The 14,561-nt window shown below is 41.5% G+C and overlaps 1 protein-coding gene across 1 annotated transcript in view; it reads left to right on the forward strand.

The window, feature by feature from the left end:
- SORCS3 (sortilin related VPS10 domain containing receptor 3) overlaps positions 1–14,561 on the forward strand; it is a 268,231-nt gene that overhangs the window by 203,469 nt on the left and 50,201 nt on the right. Inside the window, exons 8-14 of the mRNA XM_038140273.1 lie at positions 3,499–3,588; positions 5,467–5,646; positions 7,437–7,583; positions 8,022–8,124; positions 10,441–10,517; positions 10,623–10,714; positions 13,708–13,815. Coding sequence (XP_037996201.1) covers positions 3,499–3,588; positions 5,467–5,646; positions 7,437–7,583; positions 8,022–8,124; positions 10,441–10,517; positions 10,623–10,714; positions 13,708–13,815 — 797 coding nt within the window. The remainder of the gene's footprint in view (positions 1–3,498; positions 3,589–5,466; positions 5,647–7,436; positions 7,584–8,021; positions 8,125–10,440; positions 10,518–10,622; positions 10,715–13,707; positions 13,816–14,561) is intronic.

Below are 14,561 nucleotides of genomic sequence, written 5' to 3' on the forward strand. Positions count from 1 at the left end.
ACCTCTTAACTCATTCTACTTGCGTTCCAAACTCTTATAGATAAACAGGTGCTTTTGCCTAAGATGAACTTCAATCTAAAGAAAAAAAAAAAAAAGAAAGAAAGCTTCAAAGCTTGCTTTTAAATAATCATATTCAATCATTAACATGAGAAATTGCTTTGTGTGTTCCTAGACATGTCACAGAAATTACTGAGATAAATAGATTCCATGACAAATTTTATGTACTTATCTGCAGTCTTGTGAATGTATTTGTTTTCTTCTATGTTTGATGCACTCTGTCTCATTACAGGTCAGGAGGGGGAATGAGCCAACATATCCAGACTTTCAGGGCTTTCAAAGAGAAATTTCTCATGTTTCTCTTCTTAAGTGCTAGCTGATATTATTAGATGAGACTTTTGTCTTGAATGTGGAAATATTAAAGAAAAGTCATGAGTGGAGGGAGGAAGAAAGAACACAGGTTAGAAAAGACAGATGTGTTTAATGACAAACACATTTGTCCATGGGAATAATTTCTACTGGCCAGAAGCCCAATTAAACACATAAAATAGAAATCCAGAAAAATAGATTAATGGTCCAGTCATTAGCGATGGAGGAAGAAAAAGACAAACCCAGCTAATTCTGTACTGGGCATGACAGATGAGCTCTCAGCAAATAATTGGGTGACATTCATCAAATGTGAACTGAAAGGAGGCATTGGAGGGCAAAACACTGCCATAATCTCTGGGATTTACAGTGTTGGAGCATTTGCTCATAGGAAAAGGAAAAGTTCATCAAAATAAATTAAGTTGGGCCTTCCAAAATTCATTCTGTACCACAGTGCTTGCCAAAACTTTATTGGAGGCTTGATCATTTTTTTGGAACTGTTATAACTGTGCATGTAAATCATGCGAAGATGAGACCCTGGCTGGGAAAAGCTTACACAACTCCTGCCAATAGAATTGTGGGTGGCTTCATATTAACTGGCTCAGGAAGACCACAAACCTCAAATATTTCTATTTCTAAACCCCTGTCAAGGTGACCTAGTCCAGGTGGAAGCTTGAAAGGGAGTTTAACTATTGCATAATGAACTTTTACAGTGTTTTAATCCTAACTTTCTGCATTTAAAAACCAGACAAACAAACAAGAAAGTCAAAAAAACCCCCTCCAGGTACCAGTTTTCATTGGGATAAAGCCAAAATAATGGAGTAAAACCTTTTGAGTGTGGCAGACTTGTAGTAGAACCTGTTGTATCACAGAAAGTGGAAGTTGATCACCCCTTGATATTTTTGCCCTCTATGTTCACTGGATTAACTGTAAGATTGTTAGACTGTTCCCAATCTTAATTGGTCATCACAGCATTTACAAAGTGTGTAAATATTCATGTCCTCATCTACAAGTTGAAGACCATGTCTCAACCCATCAGAAGATGTGGATATTGAACGCAGGGTTCTTAGCAAGTAGTCACTGGACATATTCAGTTCATGTGAGAATTGAGAATTTGGGTTTTCCAATGGAGGCCATAAAAATTAAAAGAGAAGAGGGGATATTTAAATATTCCCTGTGCTGTTTTAGACAATATCTAGAAGTGTGGGAATCCTTCAAGCAGTGCTTGTAGAGCTGAGATAAAATTACTGCAAATATGAATTTTTGCCTTTTAGCTGGACTCAGTATGAACCAACTGCACAGTCTGTTCTCTCCTGTGAAAATTTTATTTAGATGTGGAAGTATTAAATGGGAAATGTATTTTTCAGAAGTAGCACCCAGTGATCTTATTCAGCCTGCAGAAGAGAAAGCTGCAGGGAGACATTGGGGCACCTTCCAGTATGTAAAGTGGCTATAAGAGAGCTGGAGAGGGACTTTGGACAAGGGCATGGAGTGTCAGGACAAGGAGGAATGGCTTTGAACTGAAAGAGGGTAGAATTAGATTAGATACAAGGAAGAACTGGATGATCTTTAAGGTCCCAACTTAGACCATGGTGTGATTCAACTCAGAGCAGGACCCTGAAATGCTCACTGCTGTGCCAGTCCACAGTGTGCTTTCCATGAAGTGAGAGCCCAGTGAATGCTCTTTTCTCCCTGTCTCTTCTATTGGCTTGTTCTGGGTCTGTAGACAAGTTGCTTTAGATTTTCCTGTTTGTGTTTACCCTTGGCTTTAGCTGAATGTTATCTGTGTAGAGTTTATTTGCTGTCATATAGGTCATTCTTATGACCTTATGCCATGTGTGCTATTATAGTGACTGGTTTTGTTTTTTCTCTGGAGGGTGCCAAATACAGTTTTGATGACATTACAAGTAAAAATGGGAAAAAATCTGAAGGGGAAGTCTTAGTGTAGAAGCTGGTCCTACCTCTAAACCTCTCTTTCTTTCCAGTTTTTCAAACGGTCAATGGAAAAGCCTTGAGTTGATTAGATATCAAATTTCATGACCAATAATAGCGTGTCCTTTGAATGACAGCTTCTCCTGGGAAGAAAGTCACTATCTAGAGGTGAATACATTGCTGAGAATATAACTGATGCTGTAGCAATGTTCTGTGTAAGCTCATTCTCAAATATCACTGTCAGATAAAGGAAGTATATCTAGGAGAAAATCTAGGACCTTTCTCTTAGCTTTATTGGAAGCTTAAGAAGCCAACAAGTGATATTCCATACAATAGACAAGTGCTTTGTGCATTGTTTTATCTTAAGACCTGCAAGACTGCCAAACCATCAGAATGTAGGAAATTCACTGATGTAAGCCTTGTTTCAGCCAGGTCTGAGATGGTGCCAGAAAGAACACCTACAGCAAGAGTAAGTGACTCTTAACAGGTTTTAGAGCCCATATTTTACAAATTATCCGTGTTAGATCTCATTGATGCATGGCATTTTTGCATAGGCTTTAGTTCATTCAGTCCATAAAACTGCAGATTTGGATGTCTATCAGTTCCCCCCACGCATATCCGTTTTCAGAGAGTATAATTTCAGAGAAACCAGTTTCATAGTGACAAAGGGCATCTAAGAGCTTAGCTCCAGCTTTCCAAGAGCACATTTACAGTTAGCAGTGAATGGCGCTAGTGTGGATCTCTGCTGCTAGTCACTGTAAAAGGTTGGTGGAAGACAATCCTGGCCTCAAGGGACTTACAGTGCATACAAGGCTGAGAAGCAGCAAAGAGGGATTATCTCCACTTACAGGGGAAGAACAGAAGCACAGAGACTTTAAATTACTTGCCCAAGGTAACTGAGCTGGACCATGTGATGAAACCAGATCCTCCTTTTCCTCCCACTCAGCAGCTTTTTTTCCTGAGCTGTTGAAATCACACTGGATTTGAATCATAAGAGACAAAATGGAAAGTTCAATAGCACGGCTTAAATAATTCTTCATCTCTCTCAGGTTTGTGATTTCTTTGGAATTACCCAGATGCCTTTTGGGACAGCTGTGCCTGTCATAGAAAATATACCTGAAAAAGTTTGTCAAGCACTTTTAGAGGTCTCATCACAGAGTGTCTCAGAAGGGTCATCTCTGACTTTCTTTGGTGTTTCCATAGGTGACAACTGGTGGAAGAGCAACTTACTATGTGTCATACAGACGGGAACCCTTTGCACAGATCAAATTACCCAAATACTCTCTTCCTAAGGTGAGTCCACCATTCGTGAACATAGACGTGTAGTATCTTGGGAAGCCAAATATGTGAGGTTCCATAAGGTGAAGTGCCAGGTCCTTCATTTGCATCACAACAACCCCACACAGTGCTACAGGCTGGGGACAGAGTGGCTGGAAAGTGGCTCAGTGGAAAACAACCTAAGGGTGTTGGTTGACAGCAGCTGAACATGAGGCAGCAGTTCCTGAGGTGGCTAAGAAGGCAAATGATATCTTTGTATCAAAAAAATTGTTGCCACCAGGACTAGGAAAATGACCTGTTATAATACAGATTTGTTGGCCCTGATTTAGAATTGGTGCATGCTATAAAATCAGGGGTGCTTTTGTAATTTAAAGATGAGAAGTACTTTAAGGCTAGGTGTCAAGGAAAAGTCTTTGAGCCATGTAAAGGAGGATTGTTTATGCTGCCCTTAGTTACTAGAATATTTTTGCTGTACAGGAATAACCATCTGTCATGTGCAGATTAATGAACTCTGCTGGAGTTGTACGTATGTGAGGTTGGCACCAGGGTAATGCAATATTTCCACTGCAACTGGTAAAAACAGATTGAAGTCATTGGGCATTTTGCTTTATTTTCACACAGTTGGAATAGGTTGGGTACCTCCTTAATCTAAGGAATTACAGCTCCTGGGCAAGAACCAACCTCCTGATTTAGTCTTCCTTTGTTGAGGGAAATGGCAAATCTCCCACTGATTGTACTCACTGGGATAGAATTAGGCCCTCAAATGGTTTTTCTCCCCATCTCATGCCGATAGGATATGTTAGGTCTATTAGAAATAGCCCCATTTAATTAATCCTAACTTTTCATCTAGGTACCTCACACAAAAGATTAAGATGCCTCCTAGGCAGGATGAGGATATTGAGCTGATCTTCATTCAGATATTCTTTCCTGAAATCAGGTCACTCCATCCTTTGGGAGACTTCCAGAATTATGATTTCTTGATGCAGAAACAGTGCAAGGAATTAATCAAGGCCTCTTGGCCTCTAGAGAAAGTTTAAATAGGTACAAATAGATAAATAGAGTCTCATATAACTGCAGTCATTTTGCTTCTAGCTGAACCCGTGTCAGTTTGTTCAACAGTGGTGGCAAGGATGAAGCGCTTCAATACTCATCATCACCCTGAAAGTAATGTCCACGAACCTGTTTTAAAATAATACCAAGAAAATGCACTGTCAAATCTCTTTGATATTAAAACTAAATGGGGAAAACCTTGTTAGACTTTTTTGTATCTTGGGCAGCAACAGAAATCCAACAAAGTTTAGTGGGTGGATTGTTTGATAGCCCCTATATTGTGGGATGATTATCTCAGATAAATTGTCAATAGGAAAGTGTGTTATTAAAAAACACTATCAGCAGTAGCTCAAACTGATATCTATACCTCACCTTCAAATAAATATGAACTCCAAGGTTTTTTGAAACCATCCCTTGCCAGTTGGAAGCACAAGGCCATTATTTCAGCATGTGAATGAAAATTATCACTGCTTTTCGCCCGGTGCCATATGATGCTTAGTGACTATGAAGACTCCAGGCTCCAAGGCTGTGAATCTTCCATGAGTAATAAAACCGACTTACAAATTTATAAATAAAAAATGAAACTGGATGAAATTCCTTGAAGGTACCGAAAATGAAGAAAGCAAAAACCCTTCGCCCAGCTGGTGATTATTTAAAAAGTGAAATGCAGAAAAGTCACAATGCTGGTAATTTATTGGCTTGCTCTAACAGAAAGTTGTTAAACATACCTATAATTCATGCTCCATCTCCATTCTTTCATAATTCATGGTAATTACTACATGTCCCGAAGGGCAAAGAAATACAGAGATACTCAGTAACAGGCCTTTTGTCTTCTTTTAACAGGACATGCATATTATCAGCACAGATGAGAATCAGGTCTTTGCAGCTGTTCAAGAGTGGAACCAGAATGACACCTATAACCTGTACATCTCGGACACCCGAGGGGTCTACTTCACCCTGGCCTTGGAAAATGTGAAAAGCAGCCGAGGACTGGAGGGGAATATTGTCATTGACCTTTATGAGGTATGCAGTAAAGGTCACCCTGCAAAGAGCAGCAACAGCCTGCTAGTTCAAGCAAGTGTAAATCTCTTACCAACCTCCCAGGATTTTCATTTGTTTTAGGATCAGCCCTGAAGCATTTCCTGGATTTGATGCTGAGTTGACTCATGTGGAATAGATGCAGTTATTCTGCTATGGGTGCAACAACTGGTTGGGTTCAAGTCAATGGCTGGTTAGCTATGTGTCATTTCCAAAAGGGAAATTCCATTATCCTTCTCATCCTAATGTGGATATCCATAGAAAGACTAAACATAACTTTTTTTCATCCCCTTGGGCATCTAGAGACAACTGCTCATGGCAGGGAGTCTGGACTGCACCTTCATGAACATTGAACAGTTTGTGAACTACAACCAAAAATTTGTAGGTGCCACTTGCCCAGAGATGACAGATGGATAACTTCTACCCCAAACTATCTTCCATCCTCATGGTTCTTCCAAGCCTGTCAGCCTTGGCCAGCAGCAGTACATTCAGAGCAGTTCCAGTTCCTGGTTTCTTCAGAGCATTCTGGTTTTGGTGTGTTATTATTTGTTGGATGGAAGATCTGCTGAAGTGCAGGGCTCAGTGCTTTGCCAGCAGCAAACAACTAATCAGTAATACTAACAGAAGTGGTTGCAGCCTGATTATTACTGTTACACAGAGAAATGTTCTTGCAGCTGCATGCAGAGGTTACGACTATAAATTTTTTTATTTCAGCCAGAATAATGCTCATTTAACAACATAATCAATTTGTTTATAAAAATCCAGGTAGTTTAAGTCAATGAGGGAAAATTCACAAATAACACATTGATTAGTGTGAAGGAAAGGCTTTATGTTTTTTCTTCACCTGGTTAAATATATTTTCCTACCTCTGAAAAAGTATATTTCTTTGCTATGATGGACCAGCTAAAATTAACATGCATTATCTCACATTCCTGGGCAAACCTGTGTATTCCCCTCTGGTATATCATAGACTTTTCGCTGTTAAATGCTAATAAATTTTTACAGAGTAATTTAAAGAGTAGTATCACTCCAGGGGCTTCAGAGTAGAAGGATTTGCATCCTGACAGTTGCCAGGAAGTTGCAGATTTGCAGAAAATTTCTTCTTCCTGTCTCACTTTCACAGCTGTGCAACAGAAACCAGACTCAACATGAAATCTTCTTGGGGATGTTTTGACAGGACCATATTCTGCTGGAATGGGTTCTGCTGACAAAAATCAAAATATTTGAAACAACTGGCTTGATTTGTCAGAATTTGAATGTGGAAGGAAAGCAAAGAAATCAAGTTTGCAAAATATCAGTGTCACAGCCTGTTCAGGATTCCCAAATTTGTATTGATTTTTTTTTTTTTCTGGTACACAAAAGGATCCCACACTGCTTATGATGTGATCTTCTGTCTCCCCTGTTTTGGCAGTCAGTGGGGGCAGTGGGGCAGACCCCATCCTCAAGCTCACAGAGCTCAAGAGTGACCTGGTGCATGCTGCACCTTCAAGCCCATCATCAGCCTATCTGCAAGAACTCAATGAAATCCAAAAGCGGGCTGTTTCCTAGGGATTTGCTCTGTGACCATCCTTGTCTTTTTCTTCCTAAGAGAGAATACACACAAGGCCTTTCAGCTTTGCAAGATGTACCTTTAGTGCCATTTGGTGTTCTAAGATTTGATTGAGATGCTTTCCTTGCTTTTACAGAGACCTTCCACTCCTGAGAGTGCTCAGATGGACATTGCTTTTGGCCTGTTCTTCCAATGTATTTTTTTCACCTCTCTCCCTTTTTCCTAGGTAGCAGGGATCAAAGGCATATTCCTGGCTAACAGGAAGGTGGATGACCAGATCAAGACTTTCATTACCTACAACAAAGGCAGAGACTGGCGTTTGCTACAGGCACCGGACACGGATCTAAGAGGGGATCCTGTACTTTGCCAGCTGGTGAGTGGAACATCTTTTCCAAGGCACACTGATTCCTTCAGAGCTGCTTATTGTAGTCACCAGGTTAACTAAATTCTCCCTGTATTTTTTCTTTTGGCCTTCTGTGTGTTAAATGAATTCAGTAATTTCTTTATCGATAGCTTCGTAGGTTTTAAGGGCAAATTCTGACCATCTTTCTAGAGGTATTTAATACAATTCAAGTCAGAATAAGAAAGTTGCTGGGGAAAAGTGCTCTAAGTCAGATTGTTGTTAAAACAAGGGCAGACATGCTTGTTTGTAGGGCAGAGTTCCTGCTTATGCATCAAAGGAACATGTGACCTATGTGTGGGGTCATTTTCAGAAGGATCAGAGCATTTGTGTGCAGTCACCAAGGGTTCCTCTGATATTTAATTTGGTGAATATTAAAGCTTCTGCCTTTTGTTTGTTTTCTGTCAACAGCCCTTTTGCTCACTGCACTTGCGCCTGCAACTCTCAGAGAATCCATATACTTCAGGGAGCATTTCCAGCAAAGAGACAGCTCCTGGGCTGCTGGTGGCCACAGGTAAGAACATAAGTGCTTCTCACTGCTTGCCCATACCTCCCTGGGAGCCTGAGAGTATATGAGTTATTCCCCACTGGTGTAAAGCCTTTCAGCTCTGTTTCAGCGAGTGCTGAACTAATTCACATTAACTCCCATTTGCTTTGGGCTAGGAGAAGGCATATGGGCCCAAGTTAAAAAAAGATTTCAGGTATTTGTTGCTCTACAATAACCCATTTGCAGATCTAAGCCCACGCTTTCAGGGTGCCATTACCCAGTGGCATTACTGGAGCCTCTCATGTTGTTACAACCACTGGGCATGTCTACCTGTTTGCTGCAGGTACCATGAAGGAAAATAGTACCCAAGGGCTACACTCCTAGGAGGTTTCAATATGTCCCCCTCTTGAGCAAGCACAGCGTTGTCACAAAGCCTGTCAGGAGAAGGCTGGGCTTCCTGGGTGCCTGTCTTGTGCATGGCAGCTACTTTTAACTCTGTACTGCTGTAAGACAAGCAGCATTTAATCAACACTGCATGGGCCATTGGTGTTGTGGGCTGTTCTGCAAAATAGTGCTTTGGCAGGCTGTGTTGTTTAAATGACAGCCTGCTACAATACTTCGTGGTGGCAGAGCCACTGTAATTAATCCACACGATGGATGGGGCTACCAACCACCCTCAGCTCTGTGGGAGCTGCTGGCTAACAAAGTACTTCCTGAATGGCTGGTGCTATTGAAGGCTGGCCTCTGAGCCATGGAGCAGTTCTGTCTTTTCAAATGGAGCCTCTTACCTACACTCAAATATGTCTGAATAGCTTAACTGTTTTTTCTAAGGCTCAGTTTCTCTCCTTGGTCCTGTTTGGCATAGCAGTGGCTTGCAAGTGTGGGCAGTTAGCATATTGTCTGCATGAATTTACACTATTTCCTCCAGCCATTTTCATTCTCATGTCCTTCTGTGCTTCAGTGTGTTTGCCAGACTAAGGCAGAACCTGAGACGGGTTCCCTTCATGACATTTATATCTCAACAAGGGAGATGCCATGTGATTTCCAGTTCACTGATCCAGGCCAAATGAAGTGAGATAATTTGTTTCAAACCTCCAGATATCCCCATGCACAGCCAAGTGGAGTCATCACTTGTGGCAGGTTGCACTTGCTAGATGGATGCTTAGGAACAAGCCCTACTCATGATGCTGTAATTACAAAAGCTTTTTTTTTAACCTTTTAGGAAGCAAATAGAGGCAGCAGGACTGTGAGATTCTAGGCATTGATCTAAATTGTTAGTAAATTAGGTTCTTTTCAAACTGCCAGTGCATGGGATGAATGCTTTCCCAGTCTAACAATTAACCTTTAAAAGGCAGAATATAATTTCTGCCTTACTGCTTTGTAGATGAAGAAAACCTTACCTGTTGGGAATATACACATCTGTTTCCACTAACCAGTTTCACAACAGCAGGAGCATCTCACCATGTTGCTGAATGCATTCAAGGATAAGCTGTGCAATTTTTTCTCACAAGTGTTGGCTGCTCAAACATTTCATTTACAGTGAGACATTTCCAGCAATGATTGGAAACTTGGACACTTGGTACAGGACAGAGGTTAGATTCCTGCAAATGGAAGAATTATGTTTTATTATCTAACTGTATGGCTGCTAAATCCTCTTGACTTGTTTAGGAGTTACATTTTGTAAGGTTTAAATGCATGCAGCTGAAACTAGAGGAAGAGAATGAAGGAAATAATGGAACAGCTTTGCACAGAAAACATGAAGTGATTACAACCAAATTCTTGCCTTTTCTCCCTTTCCTTACCTCCATCTGTAAATCCATGTTTGAAAATTTGAAGTTTCCATTTTGGTGTTTAAAATATAATGATACAAAACTTACACGGATACCTTTAAATCAGTGTCTTATTCTTAAGGACTTCCACTCATGATAAGACACTGGGCTAAGAAGATCTGAAACAGTAGATTTATCCTCCTGAACCTGGATGTCCCTTTAGGCTGACCTTCTGTATGGTTGCCCACATCAGGTTTTCTTTACAGCCCCATCTAAAACAGTTGGTGACTCTTGCTGGTGTCAGGGAAGAAAATTAGGTAGATGGACAGTATGGCATTTCCTATATTCTGAGCACTGATGAAAACACCCTTCTTGAGTTGTGCTGCCTCCCAGAGCCAGAACTTTTTTGAAATAGCATTGACACAATAATGTGGTTAGTTGAATTCTGTGATGGTAACAGGAGAGTGTCAACCTATTTTAATTTCTAATTTTCCAGCATTAAGTGTCAGAAATTTAATTAACATTTTCATTAGCGTGTTCATCCACAGAAGAATGTCTGACACTTGTTTTGCAGGCAATATTGGCTCTGAACTTTCCTACACGGAGGTTGGCGTGTTCATCTCTTCTGATGGTGGCAATTCCTGGAGACAGGTATGTTTTGCACAGCAAAGGAAAGCACAGAGCCTTTTGCTATTCTTTTGACTCTTCACTTCCCAGGGGAGTGGAGCACTCATGCACTACTTCCTTTGTTTGCAGATCTTTGAGGAGGAATACAATGTTTGGTTTCTGGACTGGGGAGGGGCACTCGTGGCCATGAAACACACGTCAGTGCCCATCCGGCACATGTGGTAAGGAAACTTGTTACTTTGAGAGGGTGCCAGTGTCTATAAAATGAGCAGGAGAAATAATTTTTAGCTATGTTTTACCACCATTTTGGTTTTATTGATGAATATAATGATTATTACACCATTTTATAAATATAATGACTCCATACATTAGCCTATGTTATGAATTGCTCTTTGCACTGGTAATGTACTATGAGCCTCCAGGTGAGGTTTCTTTCCTACACATATACTACGTCATCCTTTGGGCTTCAGATATTTCTGAGAGGATGTGTTTCTCATTTCTGCATTTTGTTTACAGAATTTAACCTTAATCTGGTAAGACAGATAAGGGAGGGAGAGGAGAGGGCAGTAGGTGTAGATAATGACAACAGAGATATCTTGCTAACCCCTCTAGTATTTGACTATCAATTTCCAGAGATACTGTGGTGGCAACTGATTAGAGTTGGAGGTGAAATAGGGCAAAATGATTTCTCAGTTGAAGACACTGTTTTGCTATAAATGGGTTATAACAGCCTAAGCACTAAAGATACCACTCAAAATTATCCTCTTCTTAGCTCTTGCCCCTCTGACTCTTGCACAGTTACACATTCTGAAATTCATAATTAACACTGTTTACAGAAAATGGCTGTGTTAGTACCACCTTCAGTCTCGGGGCTTGATTGAAAGAGGGGCATCTCTAATGGACTGACCCACCCAGCTTCTAATGTGTTTACAAGTGAATTAGTTGGAAATAGATCTCAGAAACAAGATGTGTTCCTGTGTACAATACTGGGTTGTCTCTCGGCTTGATGGTGCTAAGCACATGTCTATTACTTTGCATGCAGAACAGAAAATCTGGTCTTCAGTCAGAAAGAGAAAGCAATGGTGTTTGGCAGCAATGATAAGGTGTTAAGATCTCCTCTACCTGAGTCATTATTGTACAAAATCCTCCAGTGAAATTGCAGTCATTCTGAATCTGGATACCTCAGGACAGGTTGACTTCACCCATTCACAAGCTCATGTTCTGGAGATGTACTTTGAAAGCATTAACAGCTACTTTTTCAATATAAAAAGCTTCTGGACTTTATTTTCTGACCTGACAGATAACTCTGGGATGAATACAACGTGGATTTCTATAAAAGCTTGAATACATTGCATTTGAGCCCATTTCTTTGCCACCTGAAGCAAAGAAATGACTGCTTTAGTCACAGTGTGATAGTGGACTGTTAACCACAGGATGTTTTGGCTCCATAATTGGACATACAGAGGAGAGCAGTGACAAGGCAGACTCCTAAGGGTGAGCTGCAGACTCCAGTCTGTGGTGTGAATGTGTTGGGGTGTGACTGGAAGCCTCTGATGGGTAACTCAGTTGTCATGGCTATAATTAAAGTACTCTCAGGAAAGAGGACATCAGGACCATGTCCCAGCCTTTAGACCAAACCAAGGATGAGTCAAGGAAGGAGAAGTTTGTGTTAGCCAAGGGTGGGTGTCGCTGGAGTGGGTGCATCAGACTGCAGCAAGCTGAGCTCTGGAAGGGTGAAAGGTTGAGCCCCTTAACGGAAAAAGCTGCAAGTCACATATTAACCATGGGTTACTGCATTATTCAAGCCAGGTCCCACTGTTTTAATTGTGTTTTTAATTGTGAAGGCTCTTCAGACATAAAAAGCACGTTACTACAAGTGCTTGTACTTACATATTGAGAAAGATTTGGTCACAGGCTGACTTTTCATAGGAGCCAACGGCTCAGTTCACCTTTGTTTGCAGAGGTTCCTTTCAGATGCACTCCTTTTACAATAAGTCTCCTGAAATGGTGTGTGCAGTTCTGACTGCCCCACCCACTCTATTAAATGAGTAGTGCTTTAGATTTGTTATCAATAAGCTCCAACAGGTTTCCTTCAAAATTGTACCCTTAGGGGCTTTGGAATTTGCTTCATATTGCTTCAGTAGGTACCTGTTTTATGGGCAGGAGTGGAATAGATTAAAGGGTACATGTAAATCTATTAGTTCTCAGGCTGAGACATTGTACAATAAGTTTCATGCTGGAGAAAAGAGGGGCGGATAATTGAAAAGCTGAGAGAATTTTAGCTAAGCTAATGAAGCATGCTATTCCCCAGAACTTGAAATGCTATTTGGAGAGATAAGCATGCAAGCAGAACGCATACAAATGCACAGGTGTATGGGAAGGATACATACATTTAAATAAATAGATTTAGGGCAGATAATCTTTCTGTGTGCTGTTGTGCTCCCGGAGTCCTGTCTTAGGTGTAAAGTTAACTTCCTATTCTTGCACAGGTACATTCTGAGACAGGTGAAGGTGTCTTGCTAAGTGACATGAGGGGCAGAGAGTTAGGGAATGGTGACTGCCAGTCTTGGCTTCCCACACCAGCGATCAGTGTAACCAATGGTTTATAATACACACTACAGTGGCCTCCTGGTCCTTTGGTGGTGTGTCAGATATTGTCCTACCTACTTGGAGCAGGGATTCCGTGTCCACCAAGAGCCTCCCAGACAGATCCAAGTGCTCAGATGTGTGCACACATATTCAAAACTCCTCACTCCCACAAATAAGTTAAATTTGCCTTAAGTACTCATAGGGCTAGAGAGATTGTAGCTAATGCCATATGGCATTGACACATGGATGGGTCAAAATGTCCTGTGGTGGTGAAAGCAATTTTCATGCATTCAGGCCAGGGTTGCTTGTGCTCTGAGTGGTGCTTCATGCCAGGTGCTATTCCAGACCCAGAAACAGATCTTGGCAAAGCCTCTTGATCCCTTGAGGTCTGATTTTCAGCTGCATAAAGTATACACATGTCCTTATTGCCAGTGTTTATGCTTTCTAAAGCTTTGATCTTTCAAAGTACATCAAGAGCATGAATTTAGTGGGCTGGGAAATGGCAAAGACTGGTGCTTGTCTGTAAATCCAGCTGCCAGAGCTTGCAGACCTTAGCCAACATTTAATTGCTGCATTTGCTCTAGAGTCTTTTTATATGTATAAATGTTGTTTGCTTCTATCCCAGGGTGAGTTTCGATGAGGGAAGATCCTGGACTAAATACAGTTTCACATCAACACCACTTTTTGTGGATGGATCCCTTGTAGACCCTGGAATAGAGACCCAGATAATGACGTAAGTATAGCAGCTCCAGTTTTAAATTGTGATGGCAGAAGGGGTGCATGGAGATCCCCAAGTTCATGGTGACCCCATGATGTGCAGTGCAGTGTTGTGTAGCTGCACATGCAGTGTTTCATGAAGGCATGGTGCTGTTTTGTGGGTTTTGCTGGTGGCCATGGGCCTGGCTGGCATGTTCTTGCATCATGTGGCAAATAGATGATGGAGCCAAGCTCTTACCATCAGTGATAGGGGCTATAGCCAGAAGAGATGGTCCCAAGCTGTAGCCTGGGAGTTCACACAGAGCAGTAGATAGATCTACTTTTCTGGAGAGAGGTGTAGCCTTGATCAGGTTGCATCTAGTGACAGCCAGAGGTCCTTTCTCATAATTACTGATGAGATTGCATTCCTTGGATCTGAAGGCCCAGGGACTGCAGTGCTCTTCAGAAGTCAGAGATCTGTATGGCTGTACCTCATGCCAGTTCTGTGCTGGCTCCAGTTGTGCAACATGACTGTCTTTTGAGATTGCTGGTGGGTGTGAATATCCCCCAACCTTGTTGCTTGCATTGTGGGCTGTACATCCAGTTTTAGCTCAAGATAAAAGTGTTCTCATTGTGCATGTGCAGAGCTGAGCTCAGAAGAACCTTCCTGTTCTGGAGTGTAGTATGCTATGGCTCACCCATCCCATGGAAGGAAGAGCCTGGGCTGGCACTGATAGTGCTGAGACCTTCCTCCTCCCAGGAGTGCTGAAGCACTGGGTAAGG

Source organism: Motacilla alba, chromosome 6, assembly GCF_015832195.1.
Source record: "Motacilla alba alba isolate MOTALB_02 chromosome 6, Motacilla_alba_V1.0_pri, whole genome shotgun sequence".
Taxonomy (NCBI): Eukaryota; Metazoa; Chordata; class Aves; order Passeriformes; family Motacillidae; genus Motacilla; species Motacilla alba.